The sequence below is a fragment of the Anser anser genome (assembly GCF_964211835.1).
Source record: "Anser anser genome assembly, chromosome: Z".
Classification (NCBI taxonomy): Eukaryota; Metazoa; Chordata; class Aves; order Anseriformes; family Anatidae; genus Anser; species Anser anser.
Window position 1 is genome coordinate 12,727,257 of NC_139723.1, and position 17,290 is coordinate 12,744,546.

Here is a 17,290-nt window from a genome sequence, read left to right on the forward strand (position 1 = left end):
CTGCTTGTACCAGGTGGCAACATTTGACTCTGCAAATGAACGTCTTTCAAAATTCTCACGTTCTTATTTTTTTCATTAAAATAATGCAGATAAAAAATGAAACTACTGCAGAGCTCTAAAATCACTCTATGTATGTACTCCTATGTACACAGGATAGGCCTAAGTAAAGGTTCCAGTATTTAGCTGTGTAGAGGAAGCATATCTTTGCTTAGAGTCCACATACCTTTACAGGTTTTGACACTTGGTGTGGTTATGTGTGCTTGAAGCAACAATTGCATTACATCTTAACCTGTCATAAGTGGATAGCTATTAGGTTCTCCTTCTTCATTTGTACATAATCAAAAATTGAAGACTAAATAGTCTTTGAGAGATTAAAATCTAGCTGAAAAAAAAAAAAAGTTTATGCCATTCGTAAGCAGAAAGACTTAGGTCAGTCAGTCCTTTTAAGTGGGAGGCATTTATTTTCATTTTAAGCAAATGTTTGAAGATAGAACTATTCTATAAGATACTCAGCCAAGGAAGTACTGAAAAAAAAAATTAATATTGAGCAAATTCAACTGAGAAATTATTATTGTGTGCCTGGGATTACCAGTTTGCTGTGGTTAAGACAATGCCTATATTCTTTTTGTGATTTACAGTGACATAGTTGGCTTCACTCAGCTTTCCAGCAGCAGCACACCTTACCAAGTGGTAGATCTCTTGAACAAGCTTTATACAGCTTTTGATGAAATCATAGATAACTATGATGTCTATAAGGTGGAGACAATAGGAGATGCCTGTAAGTTCCTTGAATTGTGGGCAATGATGGGACATCAGGGTAGAGACTGATAACAATTAAGAACAGATGAAGGAGATTTGCAAAGCTTATTACCACTGGGAAGACACAAAACAATTGGGGCAGAAATCCTAGCACAGCCTTAGCAATCTTTAGCAACATTTTCCTACATACATTTCATCAGTTCTACAGTTGGTGAATGTTGTCAATGGGATGTTTGGGCTGAGGGAACAATCCCTGATGTTTATTTAGTTCCTATGATCTGCAAGGTCTGAATTTAAACCGTGGCAACTGACTAATCCCAATTGGAAACTTTTGTTTCACGGGAACAAGACTGAAAAATTTACCTTCTGCATGGGAACATAAATGACATTCTCTAAGCTATACTATCTCTGTCTTTGTTCAAAGACAGCGACAGCCTTCTGCCCCAGTCTGTATGGGTTTGGCTGCCTATTCCTTTTGGATTTTTAGGAAAACAGCATTTTAATTGTCATTGTAGAAACCTTCTGGCACCTGACTACCATTATAGCTGAGTTTCATCCAAAACCCAGCAGAATCCAGCAGTTTTGGATGAGACAAACAGGAATTCTTTAGCTAGTAGAGAATTAAAACAAAACAAAATAAAACAAGCTAGGTTTTTGATTGAACACTTTACAGAGCACAGAATTCTTGAAAAAATGCACCTGAGATATTCCGAAGAGACGTGTTTCTTCACCTACAGAGTAAGAGTCGCTGCCAGTAGGTATAGGACAGGGTCTGGTGGGAATCATATACCCAAAGACAAAAGGTATTAAGCAGCCACTTGCCCACTATCTGTCCCATTTGAAAGATCCAAAGATCCTCAGGAGGGGGAGGGAGGGATATGCCTTATGAAAAGTAAGAAGGAAATCCAATGTTTTTCAGAGGCAGTGTAATTACATACATGAGCTGTTGCTCTGTACTTCTCTTGTTTCTGTCTGTCTCTGCACAGCAGGTATAGCTGTGCCTCGGGATATGAAGAAATAGTGCTTTTATGTTTTTCTAACTTAGCAGCATCTGGTAATTATGTGTGTAATTCAAAGGTTAACACAGTTGCATTGTTATTTAAAGATATGGTAGTGTCGGGAGTACCCAGAGAGAATGGGATCCTTCATGCCGGTGAGATCGCAAGCATGGCTTTAGACCTTGTGGCCGTCTGCAAGACGTTTAAGATCCCACACAAGCCCAACACCCTCCTAAAGATAAGAGCAGGAATACATTCAGGTATGTTGAGAGGGCTGTGAAAGAATCCCCCTCTGGTTTAACAAATGTTTCTGTACTGTCATTTCCTTTCCATTTAAAAATGAAGCAAATTTCCTGACATGGGATGGAGCACCTTATAGAGGTCATCCCAGCAGAATAGGTTATTGGGTACATGTAACTTTGGGAAAACAGTGTGGAATCCAACACTGGAAACACAGTATGGTCCCAGTACTTTAAGGTACTGATCTAAGTGGGGACTGCATTCTGTGTCTGTTACTTGTCCTTTTCATCTGTTCTGTTCTCAGAACAGTGAGTTGCTTCTTCAGTCTTTGTTCTAGCCTTCACTCTCGGACTCCGAGCTCCCTGATCTAAGCTGATATGTGATTGCAGCTCCTTTTTGATAGACAGAGTCGGACATGTATTGTGCAGCTCAGCATCTGCAAGTTGAGTGGCTTATGTTATCTCAGCAAAGATCAGATCTTCTGTATTTCAAATCCCCTGGGGCTGACAGGAAGGAATCAAAACTAATATTTGAAGCACATGGTCATTTTCTGCCTTCAGCAAGAGCAGGTTGTTTCCTATTCCCACTTTTCCACATGACTAGAGGATGTTTTGTGGGCAGCTCCTACTGTGAGCATTCCTATCTCCCTGTCCTACAAAATATTCTTTCGTAGTGTTGAAAAATGATTTCTGCAGGTGCAGAAACTCATGTATGATACTTCCATCCCATCCTTACTTCCTCCACTATTCTCTTTTGATGCCCTTTTGCAGTTCCCTTCATGGCTCTCTGCAAGGCATATGTAAACATGATGTATAATCCATCCAAGATAGTACTGGCATTTCTTCCTTATCTTGTTAATAAATGGGATATAAGGAAACGTAGGAAGCAGCCAGGAGGCTCTATGGCTGAGTATGTGATTTAAAAACACAACATATGTTATTTTATTTTCTTAACAGGGGCAGTTGTAGCTGGGGTTGTTGGGACCAAAATGCCACGGTATTGTTTATTTGGAGATACCGTGAACACAGCTTCCAGGATGGAATCTACCAGTGAAGGTATCAAGCTGCAAACTGCAGCTGCAGTTCTGACCACCCCTTAATGAGTACTGCAAAAATGTTATGCTGAGAAATGTCGAGTCCTGTCCTATTTCAATGACTTCAAGTTCTGTAAGGATGATGTTGATTTCTGTAGCCAAATTTGCAGATGCTGTTCTCTACAACCTTTGTAACCATCCCCTTGATTTCCCAAGTCTTAGAGGGGGATTTTCCTGGCTTTGCAGTTCTCTACAATAAGAAATGGTGTACAAGAATCAGATTTTGGAGAAGATAAAAGAAAGAGTTAAATGTGTAGGTTAACTGTTTATATTCTGTCCTTGCACCCAGCTGCGTTTATAGGAAAAATATTTTCATGAATCCTTTTTTTAACTGATAACTTTCATCTCATGAAGAACACAGGAGATAGTAAGATGCCATGGGAGCTGTGTCTGTCTTTAGCCAATATAGAAGGTTATATATGTGTTTCCCAAAAAAAGAGATTAGACAGAAATCTCTGTAGATTAAACCACGGAGGTATCTTCACTTCTTCCCAGGGGATAAAAGGACCCCTTGTATAGCTAACAAGCTTTATTTTCAGCCAGTATGAGTATCTGAATCTCAGCTTCTGAAATATTTTAGCCTGAACAACAAGAACTGGAAAAAATAGAATAAAATAAAATAAAATAAAATAAAATAAAATAAAATAAAATAAAATAAAATAAAATAAAATAAAATAAAATAAAATAAAAAATAATAAAGAATGAGGGAATGAATCAAGGCCAGACATCATGGATGCCATGTTTTTGTTTCTTTCAATCATGAAATGAAGCTAAATAGTTTTATGGCTTATATTGTGATGCTTTCTAAAATGAATTTTTGAATTAGGCAAAATCTGAGGTGTTGTCAAATTTAATTTTAGGATAGAGAGTGATACTCAATATTTTGCATGATCCACTAAAAACAAAGCAGGAAGACAGAAGAGTGGTCCTACATCATGGCTTTGGAGGATTAGCCTGGGGATTTGAGAATCAAGCCAGATCCATTCCTTCTTACCATTATAAACATTTTTTTCCAAAGCAAATGCTAGCTAGAGTGGAACAAGCAGCATTTTTCCTCCTGTCACTCTCCCCAAAAGCTCCTCTCTTCCTCATCCTCTTTTTAGGCTCCTTGTATCGTCTCATTGAAAGTGTTTTAAAAGTGATGATTTCAAAATCTACTTCCGTCATTCTTGATATTTCATCTTTTGTTCTGTATGTATCTCATAAAGAAGAAAAAAAGAAAAAAAAAGAAAAGTAAAAGAAAAATAAAAGGAAAATAAAAGATTTGGGGGGCAATTTTCCACATTGTGCAAAAATTTGTTGCTTTTTTTTGTTTCAAAAGCAGGAGTATTCTGAACTCATACTATCTGTCCTCCTCTTTGATCTTTAGTCTCTCATTTGCAAAAGGCAAACAGCCAGTGTTTAGGTACAGATAGTTTCTCAGCTAAGGAAAAAAACATTGTCAAAAATAAACTGATAAATAGATAAACAAATAGTGGAAGTATCGTAGTATTATCCCTTCCCACTGTTTTTATTTTCAGGCTTGGAGACAGAGCAAGAATGGCATTTTCCTTTATGGTTAGACTTCGCTGAAAACTTTTTGTGTGAAGGCAACACTGGGCTTTTATTAACCATGATGTAAAACTATGCATGTAGATCTTTCTTCACTAGATGAAAAGGGTGCTTGTCAGTAATTTCAGTCAGGTGGCTATGAGGAGTAGAAAAATAATATTGGATGCAGGATGTGAAGAGTAGAGTTTGCTGACAGCCATGTATTTGTCCCGAGATGCCCTCACAAAGAGGCCAGGATATTGGAGCTTGTGTGTGAACATTTCAAATAACAGGGGAATGACAGCAAAGACATGAAAAAAGCAAGAGGAAGTTCATTAATGAGCCTTGAAGTCTTTGGCACGCAGAGGGATATATGTCTGTCTTGAATGGTTAAATCATTACAACAATATGACAATTGTCGCTTTTTCCAGCTCTTAAAATACAATGCAGTTCAAGTGCATACCAGCTGTTGGAGCAGATTGGAGAGTATGTGTTAGTATGCCGTGGGAATTTACAAGTCAAGGTGTGTATCTAACATTTATACTCAGCTTTTCAGAGAGGAGAGTGTGAAAGTACTCTGAAGTTCCTGAATTTTAACCCATGCAGTCCTCTGTATCTCAAAATCCATGGGTTTTATTTCCTGACCCTTAAAAGAGGGGCTTAGGCTTTAAATCAGGACGAATTCCATGGGCTTGTTAATGGACAACCCTGATAATTCAGAGAGTGAAGGACTAAGCCCAGCTTGGAAGTACTGCTTGTCAAGTCATTTCTTAATGAAATCAAATATGTTAATTAAGAGAAAATATAAATAGTAACACTTCCATAAGAGGACTAGTATACTTGTGGACGCAGTTTTGGATGGGACTTCAAACAATTGCTTTAATCCATGGTGCTTCCATTAGAGCACGGTCTTTCAAGGCAAGGTTTTGTGCCTGTTTTCCTATATGTAAAATGGCTGACAGGCACATCAGCTTCCTTTCGGGACTTAAGGTGATATGAGAAGATTATTACAAAAATGATGGCTGGTATTATAACCCCATGATTCATTTTCTTCCTCAGGGGAAAGGAGACATGGTAACTTACTGGCTTGAAGGTAAGAAAGCCTCTGCCACCCAGAAGGAAGTCCCCAGCCCATCTGTGACTCTTCAAGATCCCAACAGAACTTCGTTTAGTTTGATACCAGGTGTCTTTCAGGGTGATCCTCTCTCAAGTCCTGCTTACTAGCCACTCACTGACTCCAACATCCATACGACTTTCAGCCTGTTAGATGACCCTGCTGATTTAGAAAGCAAGAAAATAGATAGTATGTCCCTTTGGCCTTGTGGTTGTATTAGCCTAGATTTTATTCACTGGTATTCCTCTTCTACCAGTGGCAAGATAAAAAAAAATATATTACAAACAAAAACAAACAAACAAACAAAAAACCTGGGCGTTACTGGGTAATGGCCAGTAGCCACCATCGCCTCACAGCCGGTCGGCTGGACATTCAAGCCTGTAGGTGCTCTGACAGTAAAGAAATAGACAGAGTAGTGTTGCTGTTTAGTAGTATGATAAACCTTGTGGGTGTGATTGGTTTTGTGTTGAGAAAGGAAAAAAATGACATGTAGATTGTGATAGAAAACAAGACCCAGTCAAAGAGGGAATGAAGCAGTGCAATTGTAGTCAATACAAGCCCAAATGAGAATTTGGATTCCTGCTTCAGTTTCATCTCCATTGCCAGGAGCATAAAAAGAATAAGAAGAAAGTCTGGGATAGTTCCATAGATTCAACACTCATTAATACCTTCCATGTTTGTCCAGAGATCTGAAAACCTTAGGACGGCAATGGAAAGCATTTCAAGCTGTTAAACAGAGGAGAGTCCATTACAGCTGCCCTTGTCTTCAGCTGCTCTGGGACTTCTCTGAAAAACTACACTTAACATTAGCTTGTATTATGTGGTTGCTTTGACTAAAGTGGCTTTGAACCCCCTATTGCTGGCTAGTTATCTGACTGTGAAATCAGGCAGACCTCTGAGTCACTGTGTAATTTAGGACACGGTTTAGAAAAGGTCATTCCTGAACAAGCATTTCCTGTAAAGAGAGATGCATTACTACAAGTGGAGTAATCTGTTGATGAACATGGTCTGTAAGCATTGCTGGTATTGACTTTCTTTAAAGACAAAGTGTATGTATGGTAAAACCTGCCTGTACTTTTTAGGGTTCAATTTATGGCAGTAAATTACTTTCCAAGGCTAACATATTTTTGAAGAGTTTGGGCAGTCCAGGTGAACCGATTAAAAGTGCAACAGAATTATATATGTAAAATAGTTGAAGAAAGCACAGAGTCACAGCAGTTCCACCATAACGCCCTCTGGACTGGCCAAACCTGACTGGGAGGAGGTGAAAAGGAAGGACTATAAGTGACATAGCAGCATTTACTCTCCTTTTTCTGCTTCCTTACCCTCCAGTCCATTCCTGATCCTACGTACATTTACAAAAACATATATATAAAAGCAGTTTTTCTGTCTGTAAATTTGTGTAGCTCAAACAAGCAGCTGACTAGTTGCCCATGTTCCGATGAAGTCAGCATAGTTTTAATGCTGAATATTTGGTATGTGATAGTAAGAAGAGATTGACATTACAGTTTCTTCTTCAGCTTCTATGGGAAGTAAATGCAGCAATAGCATTAGATTTTTCCGAGATGCTTAATGGAAGTAGAAACCTAAATCTTTCCATGTTACAGAAGACTTATTTGAAATAATAATTAAAAAAAATAAAAATAGAACATCCTGAGTGAAATTCTGTCTCAGAAATCTGTGGGAATACTGGCAATTTTGGCAAGGAACACGCATAGAGCTGATCTTAGCACATGAGATCCCAACATGGAACCTGTCCTAATTTTTAAAAAGTTGAATTTTAAATTCATTTCGTATTTTTTTATAAACTTGAAAAGTTCCTTTCTCTGTTTTTGAATTTCATATTAGTACCTGGTGCAGTACAGTTACCTTACTTGTAATCTTAGCAAAATAAACCTTTCAGTTGTCCAGAGTATAGCGCTGACCTTTAATAAAAACTTTTCCTTTATCCCAAGGCTACATAGATATTTTGAAACTCTCTGCCATATTATAGTACTGCATGGTGTATAATATAGTTTACATTATCCCTTTAATGAGTTAGCGTGCTTTCTGTTCTTACTAGAAGGGTGCATATCAAAGGATCTTTTATCAAATATGAATGTGAAAGCATGTGCTTTGTTATATGTTCTTCTGGAGAAGCATTGCACTTTTAACTCACCTGCTTTATTTTAATGTTCTCAGAATTAAAAGCTTAGAATCGAATGTGTTCTGAGTCTAAAGTTTTCTAGATATAAATGAATGCTGAGTGACCATTAGCGATCTTGTTGGATGGTCAACCTCCACCATGGATATCCTTGGGTAGTATTCAAATTCTGCTGATGATAATGGACAGACTCCTGTTGACTTCAAGAGGCTTGAAGTCTGTATGGCTATTTGCAAAAGAGGTGCAGCTCAGGGAGCACCAGTGCCATCCTAACTCTCAGTTTTTTCACTGTCTCTTGATCCTCTTCTTGAAGAGAGTATCTCCAGAATGAGAACCAGATTATTTTCTAAGTTCTTTTGAATCTGTGGTATCTCTCCTGAGACTTCAAACAGTAGTCCTCATTAATGTCAGTTGTCGTCTGGCTGTGATACAACTGATCATTTTCCAGAATACAGAAGTAATGAAAGTTATGGATACAAACTGAAATGTCCTCAGCCAGCTGGCAAGTATGTAAGATTTAACTCAAGACTTTTGGAAGCTGTTGTCAATGCCTACAGCCGTATTTCATTGCCACCTACCAAAACAACAGGCAAGTTACAGGGACGTGCACTACAGAGTTACACAGATTTTATCAGGCATTAGATAAAATGCAGCAATCTTCAGAGGTTGTACTACAGAACTAGCTCAGCAAAGGTGGTTGCAGCATGAAGCCTGTCAGATGTGCCCTGCTTTTACCTTCTGGGGATGACATAACTGCAGAGATCTTTTTTTTTTTCTTTTCCTATATTGTGGCCACACAAGCATATATGCACATATATATATATAATATGCCTAATATAATATATATAATATAAACATTCTGGTTATAAATATAACTATATAAGGAGACATTAGTGCAAATCAATATCCAGTATAAAGTCACAAAACTGTTGACAGCTATATCAGAAGTGTCTCAGGTTTGAACACTGCAGACATCTCAGGTTTGATCCCACTGAGGGAGCACAGGATGGTTGTCAACATGAAACTTCAGATACAAGGGCAAGGTGGTCTTTGTATCACCTGCAAAACAGAAGTGCTGTCCCATTCTGCTGCTCTCAATCTACGTCCTTGTGTGAGAATTCACTTGAGACAAATGCTACTGAAATTCAGCTCCCCAGAAGGTTCTGCTATAGCTCCCAGTATTTCTAACTGCCTGAGAAATACAGAGAGGTGTTGTGGCTCCCCTGGAAGCTGCTGTCTAAAGTCCTCGTGACCATGGCAATGCAGAAAAGCTCTGTCGACTGATTGCTGTCTGCTCTGTGAAGTCTGACAAGCAGCATGATGCACATCTATGAGATGCATTAAATCTGCAGAGATTCACATCCCAGTCCTTTCAGTGTCTACAGTTATGGAACATAATGCAATGGATACCCATAATGTATTCATGATATAGTGATCTTATGAAAAGCTTGTGTGTTTTATTGTTTGTTTATTGTATGATTATTGCCCATTGCAGACCGATCTACATGCAGGTGATGACGCAGGCATGTACTTTAAATAAATCTCATAACACAAAAGAATGACTTAAGAAAGTCTTTAATTGGATTGATAAACCATCACTTTTTTTTCACTTTGAATGTTAAGGAATAGATTGAATAACCACAACATTTAAAAAAGTCGCAACAAGTTAAAAAAAATGGTTAATGTATTTCCAGGTGTAAAACTTCCTAGACTTTTTTCAAACCATTTGCATTGGAAAGAGACTGTATTTTGCCAATGAAAAGTTAGTCTTTATCCCCAGCAAATATCTTTTATTTAATTTGCTATTGATATTTGCAGATATCTCCAGTTCCATGCTCCTTTTAGCGTAAACAGAAAAGCCGTCTGCTTCTTCGTACAGCTATGAAGCACGATCAGAAACATCAGTTTGTTTAAAGAAAACGAAAGGAAATCAGATGGAATTAAAAAAGTACGAGGACATAGTATGAGTGCTGAGCCTAACGATGGAGTCAGAGACTGCGCAGTGTCTTGAAGGTTGGGTCTGAGGAAGAGATTGGCATGAGGTTCCCCAGGACGCAGAGCACGTAGTTATCTCTCTCCCACCCCACCTAGATCCCCAATAGTAATTAATAGCCCTTCCATCTGAACTGACCTCCATAGTAAGAGTCTTTGGTTTTTTAAGAGTGTCTTTCTGGGGCTGTCCTTTCAGACCAGTAAAAAGGCAAGGCTATGCAAGTTTATTCTGATTATTCTCCAGCTGGCTAACATCTGCTTTTCAGATAATGAGTACTCTGTCTTCCTAACTCCTGTCAAAACTGTGCCCTACCTCACACCAGGCAGTACAAAACACGGGATTAAACATTATTACATTCTAGCAAGGAATACAGAGATAAAATCATTTGCAACCGAATGTTCTCTCCAGGGAAAGTGGGGGAAAATTCCCTCTCTTCCTAATTTAAAACCTATTAAAAATGCACTTTCTGATATAGAGTTATGAAGTAACCATTTTGAAATGTGAGATTTTTTTTGGTGTGGGAACCCTGATAATTGAAACTTCAAATGAGCATACATGAGTCTATATGGTGTCCCATAACATACTAACCACAGCCCTCTGGTTCAGACAGTGAATAAGGGAACCATCTTCTATATTTTTACCCATTTTTGCACTGCCCTAGGTCTTACGCACATGTGTACCCTTTTTGAAACTAACTGGTACTGTTGGATTTAACTGTTTTTATATATCACTAAGTTTGACCTTGAATCTCTACATTATTTTTTTTTTTTTTTACTTTTAACAACTTTTGGAATTTTACTTTGTATTTCTGTGGCAATGGAACAGGTTCTTCCTAGCCAGTGAATGTTAAAAACAAAGCTACTGTCATTGCACCCTTTTGTGCTTGATTGGGCACAATTGGTAATGGTTATCGATGCATTTAATGGTCAAATAAAATTATGTGTAAATAAGAGGTTTGATGAAATCTGAAGACAAATTGGCATTCCTGGAATCAGACCCCTGCTACGTACCTATTTTTTTTCTGTAACTCTTGCATTCTTCCTCCAGGCAGAAAAACGCTCACTGTCCCTTCCTGGGGAGCCTGTTCAGGGTAAGCTACCGAACAGAAGCCACACATAATGAAGAATGCACTAGACATAATTTTTATGAGACTAGAATATAACTCAGTAATGCAATACTGTTTGTGAAGCCTTTTAGGTCTCTTCTGCTTTCATGAATAGCTCCAGTGGGTCTTTTTCTGCTCTTGCTGCCCTAGGACAAGGTACAGAGTCAGATTTTCAAAGTATTCACCCCTTTTCCATTCCCTAAGTAATAAAACTGTATGTTGAAAAGATAATAGTACTGAATCTAGCAGGACTGACCAAGGACTCAAGGCTTTTACCAAGGATTTGGGGAATTACTGAATGCAAAGGAGTGGAAAATCTGAGTTTGCTATTGGTAATGGAGCCGCGACTTCAAAGGGGCTATGACAAAACATGGTCCTGGGACATTTGAACTCTCTGTATTCTGTTGGTAGAAAAAAGATGGCCTTAAAGAGACACAATATATATACATATATATATAATATATTAATTCTCTTCTTTTAAAGGACATGAATTTCAAACTTTCAGAATAGCAGCAATAGGGCTGAGGCAGAAAATTGATGTGAGATGTCTGAAAGACAGGGGGTCCCGTGTGTAGATCTTAAATGAATTTACCACCACGCATTCTGTTACCTGCTCTTGCAAACAAGTGGTTGATATATATACACCTATGCATGACGCAGTGTTTCTAAGAAATAAGAATAAACCTCTCTGCAGGCATCTAACAATAGGATAGTCACGGAAGGTCCTCACAACTGTTCTCGACAGAAAGTAGCAAATGGTTTAAAACGCAACGATAGCTGGACTTTCCTGTCTGGCAAAGAAATACGGGGTCTGATATCCCTCCACTGAGAGGACTGATAAACTAGAGGCAATGTTTACTGATGAAAGTTTGCCAGAAAGCATTACAAGTGAATTCTAGATTTGGTCTCTGTGTTGTTTCAGAATACAAGACATAAAAGCGCTTATAACACCAGACAAGTAGCAAATGTACCTAGTTGTCCCAGCAGGCATCACATGTTCGGACTGTCTGCAGATTACAAACAGGCTCAGCAGAGCTGCTTTGCAGCTGATGCCCCATGCTGTGTGTCAAGAATGTGTCAAGAAAATTCCTCTAGTCTACATATTAGGAAAATCCCCTACACGTTTTAATACTATTGATAACAGTATTTACATAGAAATCTTACAGGATTCAGAAAATTGCTCCTTGTCCAAACTGCATTCTCTAGCATGATGTCTTTACTGGCAACATGTTGAGAGTCCAGTGTCTGAGTGCAGGCTGCGCTCTGCAAATAAATAGATCAGTTCCTAAACGGTCATGAAAACCAGGCTGTGATTTTGAGGAGTGACAGCCACCCCTCCTTAACCCATGTCTACAGCACCTTTAGAATGAAAGGCATTCATTCACACACAGAGATGCAAAATCCCAGGCCTGTGCTGCAAGAATTTAGGATTTAGCAGGATGTCTCTTACATTGGGCTGATGCTGCGGGCTGAGATTCTACCACTCTGGTCAAGAGCAGGAGCTCTGCCTGCAAACAGTCTTGTCATGTATCAGATCTGCTGAGAGGGGGTTGCCGTGCCTGTTACTCTGCTAATTGCAATGTGATAAATGCTCACAGGAGCTGGGATTGCAGCGAGTTTTCATCAGATGGAGAGGAAAAACTGCCTGTGGAAAAGCAATTTCTGCCCAACTCAGATCAAAAACGAAACACCGGTCCTGAGGGATGCTCACCTCCCACTCATTTGGTTCTGGTCGGAGAGGACCAGCATTGTTTACTGCTCAAGAGGGAAAAGCCACATGCTGATTACAAATCCCAATTTCCTGTTGAAGGCTTTACAATGATCAGCTCATATGGCTGTAAAAAATGCTACTTCTGCCCATGGATATTTAAACAAAGCAGGACAAAATTGTCCTGAATACAACTGATCTGCCACATGGTTTCTTAAAAGAAGGTAAACTCCACTGTAGCACTATGATAAATTCTAGTCTAAAAACGACATTTTTATATATCTTAGGAGTGTCTAAATCACGGTCTTTCCTCAAATGCTAACATATGCCCTATGGTAGGACCAAGCAATGTGCAGCCATTGACCTCAACAGGACCACAAACAGAGCTCCACTACAAGTGCCTTGTTTGGAGAATAGCACTGAGGAGAGAATTTTAATCCAGAGAGATTATAAAGTTAGCAAGGAGAGAAAGCAGCTCTCATCTCCAGGTCATGGCTTGGAATTGCACCCAAAACTGTGGTATCCTGGAGCCAAATTCAGATTCAGGACAAGCAGCAGCTGCCTCTGAAAAGCAACATAATTATTGCTGCTTGTTCGAGGATCAGCACTGGCCATACAAGTTCTAGCAGCCATCAGAAGAGAGCACATGAGCTGAATGAGAATAAATCCTCAAAAATTCTCAGGCCTGGACATGTTATCTGCATAAAAACCCTGAGGCTGCTGTCATGCTGTCTCTGATCAAATAAGCAGTGGATTTTTACTGGCAAAACTATAGTGTATGAAAAATGCTCACTTTGTGGGGAAAAAAAAAAGAAAAAAAAAAAGCTTTGGTTTTAAATGGCCAAATTCATCAATTAACATTTAATTCTCTGCTTAGCTAGCAGAAAAGAAAGGAAAAAATCGTAGTGATAGAGATTTCAGAGGCAGTACAACTATATTTATTTAACTTCAAACTCTCAAGTGTTTGGAAAAAAAGCCCTGTAATATATTATGGTGGATTAGCCTAGAAATATTGTTCAAAGTTATATTTTGTTATAAAGTCTTACCTCAGTTAATTCAATGGAGGAAAGATATTGCCTATAAATATCCTTTAAATGTGCATTTTTTAATGCCTGTTCCTATGCTGAGGGAAAATTTCGCTCCCAATAAACTTTGCTTTAATAAAATTTTCTTTAGGTTTTAGAGTAGGAAAGGAATGAAGCAGATGCCTCGGATCTGCACGGCTGCATCTCAAGTTATGTATTTACTGTTCCATTTGTCACTAGGGTTTGCTGTCTTGCCTTGCAAAACCCCATATAACTTTTGACAGAGAACATCTAATCCTAGACAAAATGGAAAAAAAAAAAAAAAAAACTTGACCTCTTCCTATATATATATTTGCAGAACTGTACAAATCTAGGCTCCCAGCGGGCTGATGCTTTGCTCTATTATGCAATGCAAAAGGATTGCTCACAGCCCTGGCAAAGGCAGCGTTCAGCTACCTTGCAGCACGCTTCCCCTCAGCAGGTCTGATCCCCAGGGGCTGGGTGAGACCCTCACCTATGTCCCCTGGGAACAGAAAGTGATTAAAGACCCCGTTCCTAATCACGTACCTGAGCAGCAGCTCAGCTGTTGACTTCAGAGGTTACAAATTAAGATTTCCCCGTGCCTTCAAAAAGCTGCTTCTGTACGTTGCAGAAAAAGGTCCTGCAGTGACCGAGCCTGCAGGAGAAAGCCTGTCTGACAATGACAGAGAGCTTTTATCTGGACATGGTGGGAGTTCGGCGCTTCTGGTAGATGGTCTCTTTTTGTGAAATTCCTTTGCTCTGTGGACGAAACGTGGGTTGCACAGAGTATGAGTGTTTTTTTCATTCCCACAGTACTGTTAACACATGCCAGAGCAGCAAAGCTGTCCTACAACCACCTACTCAGAGGCTTTACCTGGCTCAGATGAGATACCATTTTTTATTATCATTATTTTTTTAATTTCTCCTAATAGCATCCAAACGTCCCATCAAAGCTTGGCCACAGCACAAACAAAGCATCTCATTTGGTCTGACAGAAAGAAACCTTTGATAAAAAACTCTATTTCCCCATTTTGAAAACCTCTTCAGAGGCTGTTATTCTATAAGAATTTGGCAACAACAATCAAGTTTCCAAAGAAATAAACTAAGGGACGTGTAAAGTTGCCCTCCACTTCCCAACCAGTTCCACAGGCTGCAAAGAGTGGCTCCTTTCAGTGGAAAGTTCTTTGCCACTTCCTATACAACATTTCTGCGAGCTACAAGAGAAAGACTCTTTCTTTCCTACACTGATATTTCAAAGTATTTGTCTGCTGCAACTTATGGTCGATTGAAAGTAGCTAAAGTAAGAACAGTTATAAAGATTGGCCTCACGGAGGAACTTTTTGAAGTAGGTGTGAGAGTTTAGTTACAGGGACTGAGACTTTGTGAGATACTAGCAAATTACTCCATGCTTTAGAAACCATTACCCTAAGAGCTTAACCCTTAAAGTAGCTGTGCAGCGTACATATCACACAAGGTCGCATCTCGATTATCTGCGTAGCCGCCAGATAAAATTTTGTACACTACATGGAACATGCAATTTTCTGCTGGGGAGAAGAGGCAGGATTTGCATTGCTGTATGTAAGCCGCAGGCTTAGATTTTGAATTAATCCTCATTATTCACTTCATATGTCTCATGCTGTATATCCGTAAGTAGTGAACAAAAACATCTGCCAGCCAGGTCCTCTGTTCCCTCAGCTCCTGCATGGACTGTAACCATTTATGAGCCACAGAGAAACATCTGGCATTTTAAAAAAGGCACATGAAAATGACATTTTCCAAAGAGTCAGATCCAGCTTTCAACAAAACCCATAGAAGTCTATTCCCTAAGAAGTACTGGAATAATTTCTTTAAGATCCTGAGTCCACTGACATCTGCAAGAACTGTGTCGTGGTCATGTTGTAATCCCCTTGTCAAGTATGCCTTCAAAATCCAAATGTGTTATACACGTCCCAGTGAACTCAATACCGGGAAGGCATGGAGCTAAAACCTGTACCTTTCATGCCACTGATGATTGCTTAGTCTTTGAAATCTCCCCCAAGCTCATCTAGCTCCTAGAAGACTTCCAGAAGAGCCCACAGGGTCAGCACATCGACACCTTGAAACAGAGGAAAATAAAATCCTGCCAGGAAGGAGAAGGAAGAGACAAACCACTTCCAGGCTCCCTAACATCGGCCAGCCGTTGAGGGCACACTGGCACCCCTCAGTCCCTCCCAAAGCAAGGTGATACTATTACCAGGACACACTCAGAGCACCACAGAGTTTTCTGCAGACAGCTCCAGAGTTTTGACTCAGTTCCTGCTCCCAGCTGACCTCCTGCCAGCGTGTCTATGGGCTCGTGTACGAGAGACAGCAGGAAAACAAAAGGGAGAGGAGGGGAGAAAGTAAGATTAAAATGGATTTTTTTTGTCCCCCCAAAATGAAAAATTGAATTCTTTAACCTTTAAACATGCTTGTTTACTTACAGAAAGAGTATTTCAGGCACAAAAGGTTTGAGTATCAGTCACATACCAGGTTAAATTGTAATAGTATCAGGATTGTCCCATGCAGTGCAGTCAGCTATATTATCCCCTATCAAGAAGTTGGAGCTGTAGTTTTTGTATAAATACATACATATATATAAAGTATGCATTGTTCACACTATGGTCTCCTGGTCTGAGGCGACTCCGGTAGGGTTTATGTAACAACAGTATCTGTCATAAGGGCTGTTCTCCTTGTAGGAGCAGACGATGATGCTGTCCTTAGGAGCAACAAAAATGTTGTCTTCAACGTCTGGGCAAGCATCGCTGTTCCTGGTGGGAGAAGAGCTCTTCTTCTCCAAGGCACTGTATGTGGAGCCGTCTCCCACAAACACGTTCCCTGGCATCTCCGGGTAGCAGGTCTCCAGGTATCTCAGCATCTCCTCCTGGTCCACCTTCCTGATGAGGCTCTTGCACTCCCCCGCCGTGGTGGTGGTGGTGGTGGTGCAGATGGACACCGAGTCCTCACCGCGTGGTGCCCTGTGGTCCCTGTGGTACGCCTTCTTGGCCAGCTCGTCGCAGCTCCCCTTGCCGGACTCCAGGTCCGAGGGCGTCCTCAGCAGCTCCATGACATCGCGGTCCCTGCCTTGCTTGCAGCACGGACACTTGTTCTTGGGCCATTTGGTGCAGCCGTCGGTCTTCCTGGTGAGCGCGATGGCAGCGATGCCCGGCAGGCAGATGGCCGGCCCGATGGCCAGCAGCGGGATGTCCCCCAGCGTCTCCCCCTTGATACCGGACACGGTGAACATGAAGCCGAACACCAGGAAGACGCTGACCAGAGCCACCACCAGCCCCGTCCGGGGGTTGATGTCGTCGGGTCTCATGGTCCTCGCCATCCTCGCTGCCGTGCGTGGGGACCCCAGAGGATCCCCGACGGCTGGGACGGCTTCCGCACGGCTTCTCCTCGGCGGCACGGGGGCCGGGAGCCTCCTGCCTCCCTCCTCCTGCCTTCCTCCTCCTGCCTCCCTCCTCCTGCCTCCTGCCTTCCTCCTCCTGCCTCCCCGAGCCGCTCTGCGCCGCGCTGCGCCGGCCGCCGGGCTAAGGA

The 17,290-nt window shown here is 40.6% G+C and overlaps 2 protein-coding genes across 5 annotated transcripts in view; one reads left to right on the forward strand and one right to left on the reverse strand.

Moving 5' to 3' along the window:
- LOC310890106 (atrial natriuretic peptide receptor 1-like) overlaps nucleotides 1-9,364 on the forward strand; it is a 40,533-nt gene extending 31,169 nt beyond the window's left edge. For 3 of the 4 annotated variants that reach the window (XM_083818672.1, XM_083818671.1, XM_083818674.1), the window contains 5 exons: nucleotides 639-778; nucleotides 1,865-2,017; nucleotides 2,954-3,052; nucleotides 5,052-5,143; nucleotides 5,680-9,364. In XM_083818672.1, coding sequence (XP_083674798.1) covers nucleotides 639-778; nucleotides 1,865-2,017; nucleotides 2,954-3,052; nucleotides 5,052-5,143; nucleotides 5,680-5,844 — 649 coding nt within the window. In that variant the 3' untranslated portion in view covers nucleotides 5,845-9,364. The remainder of the gene's footprint in view (nucleotides 1-638; nucleotides 779-1,864; nucleotides 2,018-2,953; nucleotides 3,053-5,051; nucleotides 5,144-5,679) is intronic. The other variant, XM_083818673.1, reaches the window with a different exon arrangement.
- Nucleotides 9,365-9,447: 83 nt separating this feature from the next.
- Nucleotides 9,448-17,081, reverse strand: TMEM215 (transmembrane protein 215; the record flags this gene model as incomplete). Its single annotated transcript, XM_083818675.1, has 1 exon — nucleotides 9,448-17,081. The coding sequence occupies one exon, from the start codon at nucleotides 17,079-17,081 to the stop codon at nucleotides 16,362-16,364; it is 720 nt and encodes a 239-aa protein (XP_083674801.1). The 3' UTR covers nucleotides 9,448-16,361.
- Between the last annotated feature and the right edge of the window lie 209 nt (nucleotides 17,082-17,290).